General features: G+C 39.0%; 1 protein-coding gene across 1 annotated transcript in view; it reads right to left on the bottom strand.

The window, feature by feature from the left end:
* Positions 1 to 24,487, bottom strand: part of C7 (complement C7) — a 56,818-nt gene that overhangs the window by 4,126 nt on the left and 28,205 nt on the right. The window contains exons 8-16 of the mRNA XM_003792955.3: positions 24,074 to 24,317; positions 20,332 to 20,442; positions 16,928 to 17,094; positions 14,150 to 14,378; positions 11,946 to 12,117; positions 10,092 to 10,179; positions 7,212 to 7,344; positions 6,394 to 6,585; positions 1,750 to 1,840 (exon numbers count right to left, since the gene is read on the bottom strand). Of these exons, the coding sequence (XP_003793003.1) occupies positions 1,750 to 1,840; positions 6,394 to 6,585; positions 7,212 to 7,344; positions 10,092 to 10,179; positions 11,946 to 12,117; positions 14,150 to 14,378; positions 16,928 to 17,094; positions 20,332 to 20,442; positions 24,074 to 24,317 (1,427 nt within the window). The remainder of the gene's footprint in view (positions 1 to 1,749; positions 1,841 to 6,393; positions 6,586 to 7,211; positions 7,345 to 10,091; positions 10,180 to 11,945; positions 12,118 to 14,149; positions 14,379 to 16,927; positions 17,095 to 20,331; positions 20,443 to 24,073; positions 24,318 to 24,487) is intronic.

The raw sequence follows: 24,487 nt of genomic DNA, 5'->3' as shown, positions 1-24,487 counted from the left end.
CACTAGTTAAAAAACCCACATTTCCAGCGCTGATGGATAAGGGCACCAATTGCTAAACGTGAAAGTTTAGAAAACAAATCATTTTTATATTCCAGATGGAGTCAGAGTCTATATTCACATATTTTATTTAGTTCTAATATTTTCCTCTTTGACCAAGAGCTAAATTTACTTAGAGTTATTAATATAACAGAAACAAATCTATCTTTTGATCTGTTCATTTAAACTTTAGATAGAACTACTCAGAGCAGCTGAAAGGGCAGAGACTTTAAAATACTACCTTGTTATCAGTACCTGAGACCATGAAATGACATGAAAGCTTATACCATGTCTACAAACAAGAGACTGAAGATAAATAAACTGGGGAAGTTAGAAAGGATGAGAATGAATCACAGTAAACAGTGGTTATTTGAGAATAGCAGCAGAGCCAGGACATCAAAATCAGAAAGTGTCTGGGCTGACCACAATTTCCATTCATACCATTTAGTCATGTTCTTCAGCATGTCAGAAGTTACTATATAAGATCCCTACCTCCTGTAGGTTCAAGAAGTTGAATAAGGGTTTTGATGACCATAATAACTAAAAGCCAAGAAATTTATCAGCAAATTCATATTTGTGTTGATTCTTTTTTTATTATTAAATCATATCTGTGTACATTAATGCAATGATAGGGTACAATGTGCTGGTTTTATATACGATTTGAAATATTTTCATCAAACTGGTTAACATAGCCTTCACAGCATTTTCTGTGTTAAGACATTTATTAATTATTGTGTTATTCTGTTAAGACATTTATCTTCTACACTTAGCAATTTGACCTTAAAATTAATCAGTAAATTTGGGGGCCAGAGATCACCTGTTTCCTCTCCAGATCCACCCCCCAGCAGCTCTGCTGCACCTGCCTGGAAGACTGGTGTGTATGGACCACAGCCTGGGCTTCCTCATCCTCCAGTTTCGGGGATTTGATCATGTGGAAGCACAGACAGGAGACTGCAAGAAGGGGGGAAAGTGCTCCTGGCATGTTTGTTCCCCCAGCTCACGACTGTGGAGTCTCTGAGGTTCCTAAAACAAATGTCAGCTCTTTCTCAGGGCCATCTCTACAGAGCCCTGGCTGTCTCCGGGGTTTCCTGACCACCCCTCTGCACTCCTTCAGGCCTGGGTGTGGACATGTGGCCCAGCTGTGACCAGTCCAGGACTGCCCTGAGGCTAGTCATTTCCTTTGCTCGGCTCACTTTTTAATTAGTCCTGCTAATAAACCTCTTCTTGACCTAATTTAATGGTATCCTCTGTGATCATGACACAGACTTCTCATAACTACTTCGGATTTCCTCCTACAACGGAGTAATTTCAAGTCGGTGGCAATTTTATCATGCAAATCGAGAGAAGATGCTCAAGAATCAGGAAAAGTAGATGCTCTTTTCTCTATGTTGCCTTAAGAGCTTATGTCCCCAAAGAACTGCACCTCTAATCCTCTAAAGCTCTAAATCCGAGGTGACAGTTTTGTCGTCTTGCTCCACTTTATATATAACACAAGCAGTGTCCAAATAGTGCCCTCATCATTAGCCAGATTAGACCACTGCTTTATGCCACAGATGTCAGCCCTGGTGAGACAGACAAATAACGGGCAGATGAAAACGCAAAGACCCTCAACTCTTGGTAAGCAAGACGTTCAATCTAACGGAGACATCTAATCTATCATCCCATTTATCTTGAATAAAATAAAACAGAGAAGTGAGTGAAAGCAGTTCTTACCCACATTCATAGGGCATCTTACAAACACATCTTGAATTCTGCAGTTTCTCCCAGCGCTGACATCCAGGCACGGCTTGTGTTAAAGGAGCATCTAAAAGAAAAAGATAAGGGCGATGCGATTGTTAGAAGAGATTCTTCACCGTAGACAAGGTATTATTTGAATTATTGAAGCAGTGAAGCAAGGTCTGTAATGTTCTCAAGTACAATGAATCTACATAGTAACAAAATGATAGTAAATCTGTAAAGCCTTTTCAAGACAAGGTATTCCCGGGAACACTCTACCAACAATCGCCCTGGTAATAATAGCTACTATTTCTTGAGCATTTACAACTGGTCGTGCGCTTTTTATACATTTGGATATTTAAGCTTCCCTAAAAAATGCCCATTTAAGAGATGAGAAAACTAAACATCAGAAAACTTAGAAAACTGGTGTTAATTCATAGGTTCAACACATTGGTGAAGCCAGGAATTAAGTCCCCATTTATCTGAATCCAAGACCAGTAAAGGGGCTCTCTTTCAAAAAGTTGGTGTCTATAAACGGTTTGGAGTTTGGGTTCAAATTTGCCCATTGTCCCTAGAATGGGACAGAAAGCAGCGACATAACTTGATGGATCCACAAAGAAGAGAACCCCCTGGGGCCCCGAGGAGATTTGCAGCAACCTCTTATGTGCAAATGGTCTCCCTCAACAGGGAGCGGATGTCTGGAGGCATTCGTACATTAATAAAATTCTTTCTCATCTTTGCATTTTATAGAAACTAATAAGAAGTCAACCCTCATTCTAGTTTTGACAGGAAAACACCCTGGTCCTGCCTGGAAAGGCATAATTGGACTACCATTGCCTCGGCTAGCCCTGACTATAATGGGAATAATAACCGTGGGATTTTTCACCTCCCTACCAGCTTCATTACAATGAAATTCATTGGGATACACTTTTGCATCATAAAAGTAGGCGCTCATTTATATATATCTGAAGAGCCTGTTTTTGATATACAAGCTATGGAACACTTCCTTACTTTAGAACATTTAAGAGCTTTAGACATGACAATATAATCTCAAGAACAATCCATAAACTTATAAAAATGGCAGCAATGTGAAGCATGCCTGCTTGGCCAGCAATTTCTGTGACAAGTCCTCATTCTTTACTTTCAGCACTTCATCTTAAAATGGCATTATCCTGAACATCAGTGGTGTTCCCCTGAATCGGATCTTAGAACATAAAAAGGACATTAGTGAAAAAACTAGTCAATAGCATTGTATATTAATTTCTTAGTTTTAACCAACCAAGTTGCGAGAAGTTCTGTAAGATGTTAATATTATGGGAAGAATGAGTGAAAGGTGTGTAGAAACTATACCTGCAACTTTTCTGAGATCTAAAATTACCCCCAAATAAAATGCTTTTTTAAAGTGGTATTGTCTACATCAGTGATTTTTCAACGAGTGTGCACACTGGTGTGCCCGGAGGGGAACTTAGTTGTGTCATGAAAATTGTTAAAGATCATTAATTAAATTATTTCAAAAGAAGTTCAAAGCATATTAAGTATATTATTTTTTTACTCTTTTTTTGATCAACATAATTTAAGTGTGCCATAGAAGCTTAACTATAAGTTCTTTTTCTGCCATGAGATAAAAAAGGTGGGAAAACACTGGTCGACTTCAATGCTTCTCAACCAGAAGCCTTTTTGCCTCCCTGGGACATTTCTGATTTTCACACCTGCTGGATGCTACTGGCATCTGGTGGATAGATACCACGGGTGCTCCTGAACATGCTATAACGCACAGAATAGGCCCCCATGCTCCAAGTTCCAATAACATTGAGATTTGGAAGGTTTAATCGAAATGTACTTAAATTTAATATCAATTCACATAAATTAGTTCTGCACTATAACTAGAAATTTATTTTCAGATAAATTTTGAAATTTTAAAGTTCAAATGTTTGCTATGATTTCCTTGTGAAAAATCACTGATAGCAGGACCTAGATTAACCTTAACTGCAAATATTTTTTAATTTAAGAAGAATATAGCTTTGTCAGCTCTATAGCTTGTTTAACCAAATAAACACATTCTTAAGGTCCACTGAGAGTATATACCTTTGCTATTTTAAAACCAAATATCTTCATATCAAGATGAATATACTGGTTGAGCACAGTGGCTCATGCCTGTAATCCTAGAACCCTAGAAGGCTGAGATGGGAGAATTACTCTCTATTAAAATTTAAAAAATTAGCCTGGCACTGTGGCAGGTGCCTGCAGTCCTCGCTACTCAGAAGGCAGAGGCAGGAGGATCACTTGAGCCCAGGAGTTTGAGGCTGCTGAGAGTTAGGCTGAGGCCATGACACTCTCACCTGGACCAACTCTTACCTGGAGAGAGTGAGCCTCTGTCTCAAAATAAATAAATAAATAAGTAAAGGGGCTTGGCACCTATAGCATACTGTTTACAGCTGGCCCAGGCCAGCTAACCAACAATGACAACTGCAACAAAACATAACTAGGCATTGTGGTGGGCACCTATGGTCCCAGCTACTTCGGAGGCTGAGGCAAGAGAATTGTTTCAGCCCAAGAATATTTTTTGTTTTCTGCTTTTTTTTATTCTTTTTTTTTTTTTTTTTGAGACAGAGACTCACTTAATCACCCTCAGTAGAGTACCATGGCATTATAGCTCACAGCAACCTCAAAGTCTTGGGCTTAAGAGATTCCCTTGCCTCAGCCCCCCAAGTAGTGGGACTATAGTTGCCTGCCACAATGCCCAGCTATTTTCTTTTTCGTTGCAGTTGACATTGTTGTTTGGCAGGCTGGGCGAGATTTGAACTCACCAGCTCCAGTGTATGTGGCTGGCACCCTGGCCACTGAGCTACAGTCACTGAGCCTAAGCCCAAGAGTTTGAGGTTGTTGTGAGCCATGATGGCAAGGCACTCTACTGAGGGCAACATAGTAAAACTCTGTCTCCAAAAAAAAAAGGAAAGAAAGATAGAGAAGAGGAGAGGAGAAGAGAAGACTAAAATATAATGAACATATGGGAGAATGAGGGATTAGTGTCTAACGAGTACTGAATCTCAGTTTGGAAAAATGAAAAAATTCTGGAGGTAGATGACGGTGATGGTTGAACAACAATGGAAACTAATGCCACTGAACTTTGGATTTAACAAATGATTAAAATGGTAAGTTTCATGTTATGAACATTTACCACAATAAAAAAAGAAAAGGCTAAATACAGAAATAGCCAGTATTTTAAAGTATCAGTTTTGGAGTCTGATAAACCTTAGATGTTTTTGTTTGTTATAGCCGTATTTTAAGGGTAGATATTATTGTCATACACATCTTCAGAAAAACACACAGACTTGGAGAATATCCTTGATTAAAACCAACTTTAATAGAATTTGTTACTGAGTGGGAGAAACTTCATATGAAATTATGTAAAATAACTGAGGCATTTTAGAAGACTAGTCTACCGTCTCATGTGGAACAGAGGTGTCATCTCATCGACTGTATATTGTGCTCTTTCATTTTAGAATTAGAGGTACAGGTCTATTACTTTAAATATCCCAAGTAAACTCATATTTATGTTCTAATGTATGTAGAAAGCAAAGCAATTGTCTTCTGATATGGGGTCTTGACAGCAAAAGGGCCTATCAGTCCTGGCATAGGAGTCACTCCACTGGGCATGCTGGGTGCCCATCCACCATGCTTTGTCACAAGGAGCATTTTGTTGTAAGCATGTAATTCACCTAACAGTATCATTCATAGAATCTAGGACTCCATCCTTACTATAAAAGACAAATTCTAACATTGGCTCAAAAGTCATGTATTAAAGAAATACATGACTTTTATATAAAATAACACACAGGTGAGTTTTTCTTCATTCTTGTTTTTCTTGTCAATATATTTCCACTTATTAAACAAATGTAAACAAAGAAGAAATAGGAAGTTATTTTAAAATAAATCCACCTCATCACAAATCATCTCCAAAAAGAAGTAGTTTCACTTTTTGAATCCCTTCCTACTTCAGGTTCTTAAAAGCCATTTTAATTGCTCTGGTGTTCAAAATACTGGATTTGGGGGTTTCAATTATTAAGAACAACTTCACAAACCACCACTCTTTCCCTTCGGTAATGTCTGCTTTGCAATATTAAGTGAAAATGCCTTTTCAATTTCCAATTTAAAAAATACCAATAAATTCTCTAAGAGTCCAAAAATGAAAAAAAAAAAGAATTTCAAACAAATTATGACCTCAATTCTGTACTTAGTGAAAGAACAGGAAAAAAAATCAGGAGAAAACCAAAAATTCATTTTCAAATTCTTTATTAGTCTGCTTTCCCTTCGGATCACATAAGCTATTTCACTTTTACCAAAAATCCTTTATTTTCTCAGCACCGTAACATATATAAAGCTCATCTTTCACATGAAGGATTTAAGTTAAATGTTTCAGACTCACTAGAGCTATCCCTACCTTTCCTGGCATTCCATGAGTCTTTTTGTACCATTTGATAAAAAGAAAAAATGTTACCCAATCTATAAACTGACTTCCTCAAAGGGGGCAGGGATGGAGGCAATGACTCAGTTACGATAACGTAGTACCATGAAGGTCACCACAAGAACTCTCACTCGCCTGAGTGCACCTGTCCTCAGTCAGGCGCACAAGCCGCTCACCTTTTTGCACACACCGGGCATTTTTCATCTCAGGACTCCACTTCAGGCTGGAGCCACAGAGAAAAGCTGAAGGACCTTCTAAAGACATGCCACCTGAACAGGAAAAGGTCACCTTCTCGCCAACGCTGTAGAAGGGTTTGCGGGGGTGACTCTGTATGCCATCCATCAGTACAGGCAGAACACAGGCGATTTCTAAAGATAAAAGGGAGCAGAATATAAGGGTCGTTGCTTTTTTAAACCATCTTTTTATTAAATGAGAGCCTTAAAAGTGTTGATACATTTGTTCTGCTTTTTCAGATCAGAGGATAAGGAGGAAAAAGTGACCTCACTGTGATGGTGGCCTGAAAGATATGTCCCACAGATCAAGAAGTAGTTTTAGGGTGGTACAACATGCAAATGCTCTCATTCGGATGTCGCTATCTGAACAAAATGGGATGCAAGGCATTTAAGGACATAATTGCTCATGGTGCACTCCTAGTCTTTAAACACCACAGCATATGCTAATGAGTTTACCTAACAGAGTCCCCTAGCCTATTTTAATTTGCACCAGAAATTTTACAACTGCAATAAAATTGATTTCACTGAATAGGAACATTACCAACTAGAGAAGGCTGAAGGCTTATGCAAGTCACTCCTGCGACATGGACAGCATCATATCAGTCTTTCAGAAAAAGGGAGGCAAGACATGGGGCATTTGGTGAGTGGCTACTTCTTGACACATACAAGAAGAATTTAAGTGCGTCTTGACACACTCAAGAATTCTACATAATTTTCTCATCTTAAATTATACTCTACACTCTACGACGGAGACCACTTACTCTGACAGTGCATTTCCCCAACAAGCCACTGTAAGTCTTCTCCACATCTGGCCACAGGGTCTCCAATAAGAGAGTATCCTTCATTGCATGTGTACTTTATATTTTTCCCAACAGGAAACATGGTACCTTCATCCTAAACAAAAATAGGAAATGTAAGGAGGAAGAGTATCTATTTTTGCATATATTTGGACTATAAATCATATCTTCTTTTAATCATGAGACAATGTACATTTAAATAACTGATTCAGAAAAGTGTCTATAAAACATTTTTCCCTGTATAGTAAATAACACTGGTACCATCATCAATTAAAATAAAGTCATTAAGCGGAGGGGAGGGGGTGGATTGGTGGAGGGAGGGTGATTGGAGGGATCACCTCTATAGTTTATCTTACAAGGGTACAAGTGAATCTTTCTAAAAGTAGAATATAAACATCTTAACACAATAACTAAGAAAATGACATAAAGGATATGTTAACCAGTTTGATGAAAATATTTCAAATTGTACATGAAAACACCACACCACACTGTACCCCGTGATTACATTAATGTGCACAGCTATCATTTAATAAAAATAAATAAATAAAGTCATTAATGCCACTGCACCATAACATATTGATTGTTCCTGAAATACCAAGCACTATACTGACCATTTTACTAAAATTACTTTAGTGAACACTGTCCAAATAAGTTCTTCCTTTTTTACTTATAGGAAAAAGCAGGGTTTTATCAGATTTGGGGAATATTGTTGTCAATCAACTTTTCATATTAAGGTAACATGGGCTGTTTTTTGGGAATGCTGCCTTTAAAAATGCCAGCAGGACTATTCAGATCCTATCAGCATGTCAACTAAAGGTTCTCACTGATGATTTTTAAGGGAAACATATATTGATCTTCTCCCTTTCTACCTTCCAGCCCCAATCTATCAGTATGGAAAGTTGCTGGGGCCAGGTCAGATTCAAAGACATTTCATTAACCTAATATGACAGAATGTGGTTGTTGATAGCAAAGCAAGAAGAAGTTTAAAGTCTGAACCCATAAAGAGGTAGCCATGCTTATTTGGGGTATTTCTTGGTTCTTTTCCTTACCCTTCTGATACACAAGGGAATGGTGAAGAAACTCAGAGCTGGGAGAGTGGTTGGAACTGGCACCTAGACCAGACCTGCTCAAGGAATCAGAACGAAATCTCCCAGTGCTTCCTTCTTCTCATTGTCAATCTTGCTCCTCTTGGCCCAGTCTGGTGCCACCATGGAAGATGGTAGGACATAGAGACCCAGGTTGATGCTGAGGTTTGAGAACAGGGAAGCACACATGTTCTCCTTTGAGTCAAGCCCTATGCCTTTCTCTACAAAGAGAAAATGTGCTTGTATATACGGAAGTCTAATTGAACAGCATCCAAACTTGGCTCTGTATCAGAACCTCTCATAGTAATGTAAAAAATAGACTCCCAGGCTTTACCCCAAACCTATAGAATCAGAAAGTGTGGAGGACAAGGGCAACTAGCAATCTCTGGTTTGAAATTCCCTGGGTGACTCTGATGTAGCCAGTCCATAGAGCAGTGCTTGGGACCCCTGGCACTAACTAAACGTGCAATGGAGTTTAGGGCAATAGCTTCATGGTTTGCTAAAGTACATAGGTTTGCTTGGCCTTATTCTCTGAGCATGTTTCATCCAGGAATTCCGGATTGTGGTGACTGTGGTGACACAGTATGAGTATAGAGATGTTAGGCTCATCACGCTCTCTCTCTGTCACCCCCCACACACACACACACACATACATACACTATTCTCTGAGCATGTTTCATCCAGAAACTCCATGGATTGTGGCGACACAGTATGAGTATAGAGATGTTAGGTTCACACATGTGCTCTCTCTGTCACCCCTCCCTACACACACACACATACACATACTATTTTTGTCTCTCAATCTACATTTGGGCAAAATCTCAGTGAATGTGTGCTCAAGGGCCTGGAATTTGAGAGGTAAATTTCCTTATGAGGAAAGCAAGGGTGGGGCAGCAGTAAGAGAATCCCATGAACAGTATCTCCATGTGTGAGCCATGAGGAGCCTTCACTGGGGGTTGGGGCAAAGACCTCACTATAACAAGGACTGAGAACAGCACTAAATAAAATGTCCCCAAAGACAAGTAAAGTCCCTAGAAAGACAATATTTCTTCCTAAACAAGAAATTGCTCAAAGTTCAATGACACCCCCCCATCTCACCAGAAACTTGCTAAATATTTTATTGGCTCCTGGAATAAATTTACTAATTCAGGGATGTTCAACTTTTTTTTTCTCTTCCACTCATTGGAAAAATAAGAGTTGTCACTGGCCACATGTTAAATACATGAACACTAAGGAAAGTTGATTAGCAGGAAAAAAAAGTCCCTGCATATTTTTCATGATATCCAAAAACACAGATAAGCAAAAAAAGTCTTCACAAAATCAGCATGCAGCCCGCAGGCTGCAGGTTGGACACCCATGTATACTTTATCTTAAGTTCAGAATTATAAGGGCAAGAAAAGTCTTCTTTCAGTGGCAAAAATAAGAAAAGTTCTCTGAGTTGAAGAACTTGCTTATAGATTGGTATTTGGTGTTCAGAGTGGCAATGTGTAGAAGCCCTCTGGCACAGTTATATTTCTGATTCACTGGATGGCTGTATCGGTTTCCCACGCCACACAAGATATACTGCCTCCTGCAGAATATGAACCACCTTAGGCCAAAGAAGAGAAGTCATGAACTAAAACCCTCACCACTGAAACTGAAATGGACATATAAAATATTTTAGTGCTGTTTCCCCACAAAAGAAGAAAATACATTACAGTCTCAGTAGACAGATAAAACTTAGATTATTATAAAGAAAAAAATATATTTCATAACAAACCTGTACAAATCCATCTTTCAAGACCGGAGGTGATGGACAAAATTCTGTTGGAACCAAAGACAAAGGAAAACAATGAGGTTCAAGCAATCTGAAAGAAAAAAGAAATGAAAATAATGAATGTGATTGATTTCCACAGTTTAAATAAACATTTTGTATCACATTTTATTTTTCCTTTGCATCTGAAGGGACTCTGTTCATTTAAGTATGTTAGTGTGATAATTTTATCATTTTCAGAATCCCACATCTGATCGTATTCTGTGGTGCAAACACAAACATAAGCTCAAGTTTCCAAAGATAGTGAGTCAAATAGCTACTAACTTAGTAGTGTGAAAACAAATAAAAAGGACGAAAAGGAAAAAAAATAAAGTCTTTGGGCAACATAACTACTTTATGATGTCTAGAGGTTCCCTATCTCAGTACCCACTTTTTCCTGCTCTTTGGTTCTGAAATTCATTTAACATAGAATTAATTCTATATTGAAAATAAGGTAATTAGTTAGTAATCCCAAGAGGGAAGTAACACAAAATTAAAACTACCTTTTATTGAGCATTTACTATGCACCAGGCGCCATGGCAGTTGTTCTGCATTACCTTAATTCATACTCCCAACAAATTTATGAGACAACTGGAGAATAACAAAGGCACCGAAACTTTGGATAACCCATCCAAGTTATAAGTAAATCAATGTCAGAGCTGGATTTACACCCAGTCAGTTAGGGTCCTATAATCATGCTCTTTCTACCTTAGTGTCTACCTTTTATCTGAAATATATACAACTGATAGCACATTCTTTGGCGAAAGCAAGTTTTGACAAGGTTTGGGGCAGGAATCCTACCTAGCCTAAAAGAAAGACAGGGAAACAAAAACTCTAATAGCATCTCACTAATTCCAGTCAAAGAACCATAGAAATGTGAAGTATTTATCATAATAGTACTGTTTGTACTGAAGAGGAAGATAATTCTCCTCCTCTGAGCCCCAGAAAGAGTGGAAATTCCTTCAATGCCTCCTGGATCCTGATTCTCCCAGGGCACTGACACCAGCTTTGTTTCCCCACCAGGATCCATTCATTTGGCAGCCTCTTCAGTCAAGATATGATGGTGGTTGTCAGGTTACAAGGCACCAAAGACAGGAATGAGGCACCCCACCTCCCCACACTTCCACCACGCACCCATGTGCCTTGTTTCCTTCAACTCACGTGACCTTCAGATTACCTCACTAGATCTTTTTCACCAAGTCTGATTAGAAAAGTTTAATGAGGACGGTATAGAGCAGCGGGGTGAGGCATAAAGACTTCTGGCCCAGGAAAATGATTCATGATGTGTGCAGTTTTGAGAAAGCCTTTGTAAGGTCCCAGCAAACAGGAACTTGTTGTGCCAAGATAAAAAATAAATAAGAGGGAGTGCCTTTTCTTCAAAGTAACACAGCACTTACGGAATGCTCAGTATGTGTCAGGCACTGTACTGATAGCTTTACCTGCTTAACCTCAGTTAATTTGACGACATTCTTTTATCAGTTTACCTACTATTATTATTTTAATTTTAGAGGGGTGACAAGTAACATGCCCAAAGTCACATAGCATCTGCTTGATGCCAAAGTGGCCACCTGTGTCCACTCCACAGGACTGCTCCCAGTTACCCCGCCCATCCTAACAGGGCATCAGGAAAACCCAAGGCCCACAGGGCAAGTTGGCCACAAAGTGCCTTTCTCCTTCAACTGGTCCCAGTGCTAAAGGGCAAAGCGGTCATGATAACCATTGCCATTTAACTTCTAAAACTCTCAACAGCAGCGGTCATGCATTCCACGCTACAAAGGGTGCTGTGTTGTACGGGCTGCCAGGAAGTTGGGTCTCCATTACCGCAAGTGCTCCAGCTCTTGGTCTGTACACAGCCCATACTCTGTCGTCTCTCCAAGGCAGGACTTCCCGCCCCCACTGGGAGGTGGGTTGTTGCATTCTCGGCTCCTTGTTTTCTTCCCTTGAACACAGGGGCCCCAAGAAGACCAGCAACTCCAACCTCCATCAACCCCTCCTGTAAGACCAAAAGGCTGTTCAGTAAGTTCTGGGAGAGGAGAACTTCGGGGCTTAGCGCTGTGCTTCCCACCAATGTGTTTGTTTAGGGAGGTGGTGATTCTGGGGATTGATTACTTTCCCTCTGTTCACTGAGGTTTTCTACAAGGGCGAGAATGGCTTCCCACACCAGCTAGCCATGTCCATATGAAGGCCGCACTAGCAAACCTCTTACAATAATATCTTCACTGTGTTGATGATTTTACAGCTGTTACAAAGCCCTTTTGTGTACTTTGGTATCATTTATTTACTTCCCACAGTAATGAATGGAAGTGGGCAGGTTTGTTACCATTTTCTTTAACAGAAAGAAATGGAATCTAAGGCAAAGTGGTTAAACACCATGCCCAATGTTGTAATGGCTGTCAAAACCACAACAGAACAGTAGCCTTGTCTTCTGGCTGAGTCTAGGCTCTTTTTATCATAGTCTCTCAATAGGGCAAGTAGGCTCCTTTATTCAAAGCACTGACTTTGGAAAAAAAAAAAATGTAACCTACTAGGTACTCCCAGTCTACTAAGCCCAGGGCTGACCCTACGAAATGAGGACATGCTTACGTAGGAGAAATGTTCTGAAATCACCAGCTATACCTCTCCTCATCTTCCCTCTCCAATCTATAGGCAGGTCCTCAACCCACCCGGACCAGCTTCTACCTCACAGCCTATTTAAGATTCACAGTTCTTCTAGTATTTCCCTGATCCTATCCCTGAGGGAGGCAAGAGAGAACTTGCCCCACATTCTAAGAGCTTTTCTTTCCGGTTAGACAATAGGTGTGTGCACCTGCTGTTCCTTGGCTCTTTCTGCCTTATATGACTTGTCTTCTCCCTCACATACCCCAAACTGACCAATTTGCATTATTTCTCATGACTTCCTTATACTGTTATAATTAGAAATTTGTTTAATAAAATATTTTAATTTATTTAATAAATTATATCAACAGTGAGTGATAATAGCTGAAAACATCATGATCCGAGCCACAACACAACAAATCACAGTGGTAGAATTTTAATTTACCGAGACAGGTTACTTGGAGAGACCTTTAGGGACAAGGATGCCTTCCTGCTCTATAAGCAACCATACTTTAGTCACGTATTTATTCATCTATCAAACATTTATGTCGTTATTTCCATGGATCAAGCCCTATGTCAGGCTCTGGGAATAAATAAAGAAATCAAATAGCCTTGACCTTAAGGAATGAGCTTTCCAGGAGAGAGAGAGACATATAAATAAATATAAAAATAAATGTCTGGGCCAGGTGTGATGGCTCATGCCTGTAATTCAAGTACTCTGGGAGGCTGAGTCAGGTGGATTGCTTGATCTTATAAGTTCAAGATCAGCCTGAGACTGAGCAAGAGTGAGAACCTAATTCTACTAAAAATTGAAAATCTGGCCAGGTATTGTGGCAGGTGCCCATAGTCCCTGCTACTCAGGAGGATCACTTGAGCCCTGGAGTTTGAGGTTCCTGTGAGCTATGGTGCCACAGCACTTTACCCAGGACTACAGAGTGATACTCTATCTCAAAAAAAAATAAAAATAAAAATACTGTGTATAAATGGTACTTGTACCTTACTCATAAAGCCCACTTCACACAGCCTTATACTAAGCACCTGAAGCACCATGCACACTACTGAGCACATAGCAGATGTTCAACAAATATTTGTAAATGATTGATTGGCAGCACATCGAAAAGCTCATCATCCAAAAGGTTAGGACATGCAAACACAAGCTCTATAGAGTTTTGTTATAGCACAACCTTACTGAGGCAACTATGGAAGGAAGGTTCTCGCCATAATTCTACCATAACAGAGAATAGGGAAGGGAGGGCACAGAGGTCTTGACCATAGTAGCTTTAATCTGGAGGGGATGAAAGGAGGAGAGTCTAAACTCACATCAGACTTCTTCAATCACTCCACACACAAAGAAGCACATCTCAGGGGTCACAGAGGGTAATTTCCTTTTGATGTGTACCATGGAACTAGAGAAAAGTCAGTCCACTGACCTGCTTGATCCCCTACAAGGACTCCTTTCTCACACGCCATACCAAATGTGTATGGTTTGCAATGGCACTGACACTGGGTCCCCACAACAATGGCCATGCCACCATTTTGACAAGGCCGGCAATGACAGGGGTCGAATTCATCCAGATACTCTTCAAGAGCCCGTTTCAGGTACAGCCTTTTCACAGAGGCACAAGGTACTTCCTTTACCAGCTCATATAAAGGTGTCAGCTAGACAGATACAAACATCAGAGTCAGTAATCAGGACGCGAGGCAAAAATATTTTTCTTTTCACATTAAGGCACAATCCCCATTATAAGCAAAACCAAAAGTCACTCTTAGGTTCTTTACAATTTGTTTTTTGTCCAAAGAAAAAGAAAGGAATTCACTCTGTAACAAAAATCAAGACAAACTTAGAAAAAATTAGGATCATATAAGAGAGGAGTATTTTTTATAGCTTGTGTGCATTCATAAAATTAAAAAATAAAAAGGACATTCATTTTCTGGTTACCAGAAGATGATTTTGAAGATAACACATTCCCACCCCTGTAATGGACAGAAGAAAAGAAAATGCACTTAAATTACAGTAAAGAAGCAAGTGCAATTGAATTTTCTGACTCTGGGAGATTTAAGTCTCTTTAGTAGAGACTACAGACCCTCTCCTCCTGGGGAAATTTAAAACAGGTAGACATTATTATTCTTTGTTGAATGTTTCAGAAGAAAAGGAACTTTGAAATCAAAGACCTACTGGCTAAACTTTAACAGTCTGCTCTCCCAGGAACAAAAAGCTATGCTCTGTAATATTTGTTGGTTTCTGCAGGGCAACTACTCTCACCACAGCCAATTTCAGGCTACCATAATGTCACTAAGGCAGAACTGGGAAGATATGTATGCCACTAGCTCCTGAGAGCCCAAACTTTTCTGAATAGGATGGCTTTGCATGGGCATAGACCTGTATTGACTCCTTTCTTTCTCCGTTCCTTTCCTGCCCAGCCAGTAAGTTCGCACCACTATGATAATTTACAGTCCTGCACGGAACAGTCCATATTCTAGACCGAAAAAGTATCTCTTTTTCCCTGATTCACAATTTAGGCTTTGCAAAGATTTGTATGGGATAGTGGTAATTGATGCAGGCCATTTTGAATACTGACAGGTGGCACTCTAAAATGAGACTGCCCGGGAAAAGCTCACCTTCCCCTCTTCACCCTCATTGGGAGGCTAGTGGGTGTTAGGAGGGGACTTGAGGAACTATCGTAATTTTTTTGAACATATAAAATGTATACAAGTCTCTGTAAAGCAGGCTTTGCCTAGGACATTGTCTGGTTCTTATGGCAGAGAATAAATCACAGAATCAGTTCTGCTATAACATTTGTTTTGAAAATGTGAATTTGTTTTAATGAAATTAATATGTTGGAAAAAATTTGAGCATGGCACAGATTTTGTGGGGTTTTTTGTGTACAGTTTCATCAACATGAAACACAATGTGAACACAGAATATTGTACGCAGCTGTACAAAGGAATACACAAAACGCCATGCACACATGGGTGTGCACACACACAAACATTTGCATCAGCTCACTGGCTGTGTTGTAAACTAAACAGACCCCGGCACAGCTGGTGTCACGACTGGCCGTCAGATTCCTGCCACTCTCCCTCTACCACATCAGGATAACTCACAAACTGCAGCCCCTCCAGCACATTTTTGTAAGTAATATGCCACATTTAGTGTAGCATAGATAACATTTTTAAGTAATGTGATGTATATAAAGCCACGCTACTGCTTTTATAAGCACTTATCTTTTTTACTGAGATGGTATCACAGGTGATATTTTTGAGTGCTACATCCACACCCCCCTTTTCCCCACAAAAGTCTCTGCTCTTTATTGGGCAATTTTGCATAGCTCAGTGATTTTTGGAAACACATACTTTGCATTAGAAAAGAACTAAGGGTATTGATAAAACATCCTAAAATTCCGCCAGCCAATATGGTGCTATCTTAATTTGCATGACTTCAGAAGTCCATAGGGCAAGGCCACAGGAGGAAAGGTGATCCCAACATAATAGCAGGCAAGCCTAGGGTGACCAGATGTCCCGCTTTTGGCAGGACAGTCTCGCTTTTCAACAATTTGTCCCATGTCCCATGGCATTTTTAAAAAGTCCCGATTTTTGGAAAGAATGTACTAACAGGCAGAGAACAGGAAGGGAATAGATGGTTTTCGGCTCCCATGTGGCTATTTCGCCAGAATATGAGTTTTATGTTATTTTTGTTAATTTTATAATGTTAAACTGTAATAATAACAAATAATTGTTGAGAAGTGAATACTGAGAACTGCTTATCAAGTTTGCATTGCTGTCAGGCCCTGCCCTGCCCCCACTGCGCCCCCCGCCCAGCTCCCTGGCCATGTTGTCCCGCTTTACCAATGTTAAAATCTGGTCACCCTAGGCAAGCCTTAATGCCTTCCTCTTGCAAGAATCTATAATTCCTCTGAATTTGGGACCAAGGAAAACATAATCAAATTTAGGTCAAAAGTTAAACATGCAAATTTAGTCATTAATTTCCCTTGGAATTTGCAAGACCTCTACAACTAAAATATGAGCATACCACACAACACACCTTTTGTTTCTTGTGATTGTATACATTCATTTTACTAGACAAAACATAATTGGGATACAGAAATGCTAATTACAGCCTGTCTGTTTAACCACCTTGATTTAATCTCATTTTCCCAGTGCAAATAAACAGGACAGCTTCCCGCTGCTCTAAACACAGCATCACATACCTTTTGCTTTATGACCTGGGGAAGATTAGTCACAGATTCTGCCCAGGCAGAATAGCGCCCTTTGTTTCCAGCAGGATTGTCCAGCTCTAGGAAACTGAGGCCAGAGATGAAGCCTGCACCTCCCCCTCTGACAAATGGTTCCCCTCTTAGTGTATTGCTCTGGGTTCCTACACAGGAGAAATCAAATGAAATAAATCAGGATGTGCAAACAAAATGAAAATGAGAACGCAAAAGTGAAATCTATCAGGTACTAAAAAATGGTCCATCAAACCATATGACATTCTGGAAAAGCCAAACTAGGAAGACAGCAGAAAGATAAGTGGTGACAGGAGAAAGGGGAGTGTATAGAAGAAGCCCAGAGGGTTTTCAGTGCAGTGAAACTATTCCATATAATACTATCATGGTACATGTCATCGTACATTTGTCAAAACCCATAAGCAGCAGTTTTCAACCTGTGGGTCATGACCACTTTGTAACAATGAAAATATATCACGGCATTAGGAAGGTTGAGAACCGCTGCCATAATGTGTATACCACCAAGAATGAACCCTAATGTACACCATTGATTTGGGGTGATAACAACATGTCAACTCAGATCCATCAGTGGAACAGGTTCATCACCTGTTGGATTCTGGTGGAGGCTGGTGGAGGATACCGGTAGTGGGAGAGACTGCGCACGTGTTGGGGGAGGGGATGTACGGGAACTCTCTCCAGGTTCCACTTAGCTATGCTGTGACCTACAACTACTCTAAGAAATAGGTCTGTTTTTAAAAAAAAAAAAAAAAAACTGCTGCCTGACAGTCAATGACATTAGGAAATCTTGTTCATATTATCTTAATGTCCTTAGTGCAATAGGAGTATCATGTTATGTAGGAGAGTGTCCTTCTTAGAAGATACTGTCTATGTTTAAAAAAAAAATTATGTTGATGTCTGATACTTTGAAATTGTTCAGTAAATATAATATTTTAAATATATAATGTGACAAAATATCAATGTAATAATTGTTGCATATAGGTGGATATATGGGTGTTTATATATCCATGTTCTTTCAACTTTTCTGTATGTTTGAAAATTTTCATAATAAAATATTAGAGGGAAAACAACTTATTGCATCTGTTATACTAACAATAAACAAATAAAAAGCTATTAATTAACATGAATACCTTAAGTGACATATGAAAAGTGTGATGAAAAATTTGAATGCTAATTGAATCCCTTTTTCCATTTTTGTGCCTCATAATTTAGAAATATTATCTCCCCTTTGATTGATTTTCACACAGACTTTGACAAGAATTTCCGAATCTTACAGATAAAATTTTGATTGATTTTCACTTTTGTGTAACTGTCCAAATATTGCAATTTCATAAAATAAGTATATCATACTTTCATTACCAGAAATCATTAAAGTCTGATAGTTTTAATAAATTGCCTGAGTGCTTCCTCATCTTCAGTGTTGGTTATCTTAATATTCAGTGTATCATGAAGTCCCACTGAACTACTGAATCACAATCATCTGGACCGACTGAAGATTTTAAAGCCCCAACCAAGACCTATGGGATAATACCTGGGAGAATAAATGAGTCTTAGAATTAGCATTTTAACAAACTTCCCCAAGTAATCCTCAGGCATACTAAATCTTGAGAATCACTGTCTTAACCAGGCCACCTGGTTAAGGTTCAAAAACATCTGTTTTTATATTATTTTTAAGCCTGCAACTTCCCTTTCCATACCCCAGTGAGCTCTCTATTCAACCTAACTTTTATCCCCTCCATGGAAAAGGCCACCCAATGCAACAGTGAAGAGCCCAGGCCGCGAAGCCACATTTCAAGTATTTGCATCTCATGTCTGACATATACTTAACTGTGATCTTGAGCAACCTTTCTGTTCCTCAGCTTTTCTATCTGTTACATCAGAATATGAGTAATACCTAATGCTTGTGTGGGAAGAGTATATTGGTCATATTCTATAAATCACTTAAAATCATGCTGGACACAAAGTAAGTGCTCTGTGTTTGATTTTTTTTTTTTTAGAGACAGAGTCTCACTTTATCACCCTCGGTAGAGTGCCATGGCATTACAGCTCACAGCAACCTCCAGCTCTTGGGCTTAGGCGATTCTCTTGCCTCAGCCTCCAAGTAGCTGAGACTACAGGCATCCACCACAATGTCCAGCTACTGCTCTATGTTTGTTAAATACAAAATAAAATAAAATTGATGAGCAGTTTCAAATCTCCAGTCCATTTTCTGACTAATGTCAACATTTCTTTCTGTGTCCAGATCATTATTTTCCCACCTCATTCAGAAGCTTGTCTTCCTCTAATGTGTCAACTTTGAAGACAAGAAATTTCTCTGATATATTCACTGCAGTATCTCTAGTACCTAGAACTATTCCTGGAACATTTCTCAAACTCCATAGGTAGCCAATGAATGAAGCAAGTGAAAGAGTATAGACACCTGGTTTACTACTCTGTCTCCCTCCTCCTCGCACTCATCTACCTTGTACTCATCTCTGCACTCCTACTCAGCAGAGAAGCAAGGACTCTCTGCTTCCTCACTGAGAGCCTGGGCACCTCGGTCAGTCTTCACTTTTGCCCTGATTTCTGCCATTGCCCTAGGAGGATTTGAGCCCCAATACTGCTCAGTCCATGGCTTTATACAATGCACTGCAGTTCCACCTCCATCCCTACCTACTACACTATAGAATTTCTTTTTACAGCAACCAAGTTCTTAACCACCAAATCTAATGGATATTTTTCAGTCCTTATCTTAGTTAACCTTTCTAGCATTTTACTCTGTTGACCTCTTCTTCTTTACTTTCCACTTACTCTATTTCTTATCCTATCAGATTATTCCTTCTCCATCCCTCTGTTTTCTCTACAACTTTACCTATATAATCTTTTACTTAATCTCTCCCTATATTAAATCTCTTAATGGGACCCTGTAGCTATCAGAATGAAATACAAACTCCTCGAGGTGGTAACTTTACAGTCTAGATCAATTTATTCTTCCAATTCCTTCTTCAACCACTCAAAGACTAGCACCTTCCTCACCACTGGCATGCACCAACAACCTTGCTTGCACTGAGTATTCATGTCACAGAGTGGAACTGAACCTTCCCTTGATACTGTCACTTTTCTAGGCTTGTTTGCCACCTGCCGTAAGGGAGGAAGGCGATGCACACTGAGAACATGTTTACAACACAAAGGAGATACCCAGCAACACCCCACCCAATGTGCTGTCTCACCACTGAGACACATGCCAGAGAGATCAGATGGAGAGCACACAGAGAGATCAGATGGATAGAGCACTGGCTAAAGCTTCAAAAGCCCTGGGAGACCAAGAATGCACCACCAGAGAGTGGAGTAGATGTTAAGCTCACAATGCAGATTGCTCTCTTCACATTTACCTGAAGCTGATTTTAAAGCCTTTTCTAATTCCTTGCATTTGTGCTTCGATGATGTAAAAACAAAATGGAAATTTGAGGAATCACATTTGTTCTCCTCTACTGAACTCAAACCTGGAGGGGAAAGGTAAAAGAGACATCCTTTAAAAAAGACTAAAGACCTTCTTTTTAAAATTTATTTCAAATTATCATGAAGGTACAAATTTTTAGATTACATTGTTCTCACTTCCAGGGTAAAGTTACAATTGTAAAAGAGCCCCCTCACCCAGGAGGCATGCTATACACACTCACATTGAGCACAATAGGTGAGATCCCACCATATGCCCTCCCTCCACCTGCCAATCAACCTCTTCCCACCCCCTTCCTCCCCTTGCCCCCATACTAGACTACATTTGTGTTTTATTGTTCATATGAGCATGTACTTGTTTCTTAGTTTCAGATTAGTATTGAGTACATTGACTATTTTTCTATTCTTGCAGTACTTTACTAAGAAGAATGTGTTTCAACTCCCTCCAGGCAAATGTAAAAGATGTAAAGTCTCCATCTTTTTTAATGGCTGAATAGTATTCCATGGAACACATATACCACAGTTTGTTGATCCATTCATGGGTCGATGGGCACTTACGCTGCTTCTACAACTTGGCTATTAGGAATTGAGCCACTGACCATAAACATTCTGGTGCAAATTTCTTTGTGGTAAAATGATTTTTGTTCTTCTGGGTAGATACCTAGTAAAGGGATTGCAGGATGAAATGGAAGGCCTACTTTTAGATCTTTGAGGATTCTTCATACTTCTCTCCAAAAAAGCTGTATTAGTTTGCAACCCCACCAGCAGTGTAGAAGTGTTCCCTTCTCTCCACATCCACACCAGCATCTGGTGTTTTGTGACTTTGTGATGTGGGCTAATATTGCTGGTGTTAGGTGGTATCTTAGTGTGGTTTGATTTGCTTTTCTCTGATGATTAAAGACAATGAGCATTTTTTCAAGTGTTTGTTGGCCATTTGTCTGTCATCCTCAGAGAGTTTTCTGTTCAAATCTCTTGCCTTATAGAGAGGGTTGTTTGCACCTTTCTTATTGAGTTCTCTGTAGATTCTGGTTATGAGGCCTTTGTCAGATTCATAACATGTAAAAATCTTCTCCCATTCCAAAGGCTGTTTGCTTTGTTTGTGGTACCTATAGCTATCCAAAAGCTCTTTAGCTTGATCAAATCCCAGTTATTTATATTTGGTGTTGCTACAATTTCCAGGGGTGTCTTCTTCATAAAGTTTTTTCCCAGGCCAATATACTGAAAACCACCTTTGAGATGTAGCCAGGTAGGAGAGTGTTTTTTTCTTGCTACTGTGGCAATCTAATCAAGAATGACATGATATGAGTATTTTCAAGTGTTCTAGGAGGGTCAAAGTTCAGAAAAGGGGATATTTGACTCTTGCTATTTTCCTTCTGTTAGCTTAGGCCATAGAAGGAAGGAGGCAAGAGTGATTTCTACATGAAATAGTGGAAGGGGCAGAAACTGAATACCCCCAAAGTGGTATCTTTTACCCATTCAGTCATCTTCTTAGGAATCAAACAAATAGACAAAAGTGGGAGGATGATAGCTTCTCCCAAATGACCCACTTGAGATTCCAAAAGGTGGGTTTTGATTCTGTGAAAATTAATTCCTAAAACCTTGGCTCTCCTGGCTCAGTCTCTCCACCTTTAATATTAATCTGTGGCTCACAAATCTTCCTATGACTCATAATCTTAGAACATAACAATTTCTACTCACTATCAAATAAAGTTTTTCTAATGTATTTTTTAAAGTAGAACATAAAATAATAAAGTGTAGAAGTATATTTTTCTCATATAATTTTAGTAACTATATTAGAATAGCCTCAATTTTTAAAAAATTTTTGTGCTATAATCTCCCTCTGTTTCTTGGACATGAGGCCAGTCACATCATTATAGTTCACTACAACCTCAAAATCTTGGGCTTATGTGATCCTCCTGCCTTAGCCTCCTAAATAAGTTGTGCCACGGGGGCATGCCAAAATGCCTGACTGATAGATATATTTATTTTGTACAGATGGAGTCTTACTATGTTGTTCAGGCTGGTCTCAAACTCCTAACCTGAAAAGATTCTGCCACATCAGCCTCCCAAAGTAGTCAGATTACTAGCAAGAGTCACCACACCCAGCTTCAATATTTCTTAAAGACATGTAATATGCAGAAGCTTTGATTCTCTTTAAATCAATTTTTAAGAAAAACATAAAATGCTTGATTAAAATTTTTACTACAAAGAATTTTACAAACTTCAAAAGTTTTTAAAACTCCTACCCACTTCCTTTAAATGAACTTTTAAAGGAATTTAAAGATTGGAACTTTTCTGATCTCATAGGTTAGATATGACTGCATAAACACAGGTTTTTGTTTTAAAGACTAATACTTTAAAAATCAAGTGAATTGATTTAAAACAAAACCTGTGCTTATGCAGTCATATCTAATCTGTGAGATTAGAAAAGTTCAAATTCTAGTTAAATTTTATCTAGTAGAGACTTACAGAAAATAGGCCATAGAAAAACACAGAAAAGATACAATTCTTTACCCATGAAAAAGGCTACAGGACTTCTTCTGGATCTCATAAAAGAAGTCTTAATCTTGGCTGGGATGGGGTGACTCCACCTGTAATTTGCTGGACTGACTTTAAGAGACTGAGGCAAGAGGATTGCTTGAACCCAGGAGTTGGAGACCAGCCTACACAACATAGCAAGACCCCCATCTCTTAAAAGCAAAAGAAGAAGAAAAGAAAAAAAAAAAAAGAAGCCTTATTTTTCTCCAAGGTCATAACAAAATCTTTCCTGATCTTTGAGAGGAAATTGGAATGAAGGAGGAAGTGTGGGCATTAGCTGAGGACAAAGTTAGGAGGAAAATGTTTAACTTGAAACATTAGTACAGCCAGGGCCAAGTGCTCTCTGGAGAGCAGGAATGATGTTAAGATGCTTCTTCCTCCCTCCCACACCTGGACAAGATGATGAGTCTCTTGTTCTCAATGAGAAGTCAACAATGCAAGGACTCAATGGCACATCTGAAGTCTATCTATAGACATGCTATACATATGTCAATAGTGACATATGTAAAGAATAACCGAAGCTGACTTTGAGGCCACTTAGATCTGGGTTTACAATCTATGTGACCTTGGATATATCTCACAATAGCACTGAGTCTCTATTTCTCAATCTGTGAGACAGTGATTATAGTACCCAGCTCATTCGGGGGTAGTAAGGATTATTGCTAACATATGTAATTTGTGTCAATAAATTTAAGCTATACAAAAACTAAATAGTAAGCAAGCTTATGATAATCAGAGCATATTTGAAAGGAACGTAAGTAATAAAAATGGCAAATAAAATACTTCTTTAAAACATTTAATTTCTGAAATATCAGTAAATTCCTCATTTAGTTTTTCTTGAGAAGCATTGTTTAATCTGAGAAATGGAAAAGTTTAAAAATTATTCTAAAAGTCCAACCAATACCCTCTAGAGATATCCAATAATGATAATAATTTCACTCAGGGCACTATCAAAAAGAATAGACAGGCTTTGTTAAAGCATGTAAGATTTTAAGTCGAGTACAATGGATTCTTACAATTTTGAATTCTTTTGCAATTTAAATCTCTATCAAATTTTAAAGCTCAAAAGTTAACTGCATGCTATTTCCCCATTAAAATCCCTGCAATGCTTTAGGTAACAATTTTTTTTTAATACCATACCACTTTGTTGAATTTTTTCTGAGTCCAGATAAAATAAAACTCTGTATTCTCCTCCTAAGGACCCAGACTGCAAATAATGCGTCCCATACTGGTCAATTAATCTTCGGTAGGCACCATAGTCATACAGAGAGGGAAGGTGGGAGAGTTCCTTCCAGAATGGCTCAGCAAGTTGTAAAAATTCTGGATTGTTATTAATAAACTGAGCCACTTCAACGGTGTTCTGAATGACCAACAATTGATAACTCTACGGGAAGAAGAGAGAATAAAAGGAATTTTAGGTGGGAGATAAAAAGGAAATGGAAATAGTTCCCTGTTCAATGTCTCCATCAACTGCCACTTTATGAATTTTTATTTGTGATTCATGATGAGGTCTCTTCTGGGCCTACTTTCTTGAAGCAATCTGAGGAAATTTTG

This window comes from Otolemur garnettii, unplaced genomic scaffold (assembly GCF_000181295.1).
Source record: "Otolemur garnettii isolate 467f Iridium unplaced genomic scaffold, OtoGar3 scaffold00063, whole genome shotgun sequence".
Classification (NCBI taxonomy): Eukaryota; Metazoa; Chordata; class Mammalia; order Primates; family Galagidae; genus Otolemur; species Otolemur garnettii.
The sequence above is the reverse complement of the archived record's forward strand: the minus strand, read 5'-3'. Positions and strand labels throughout refer to the sequence as shown.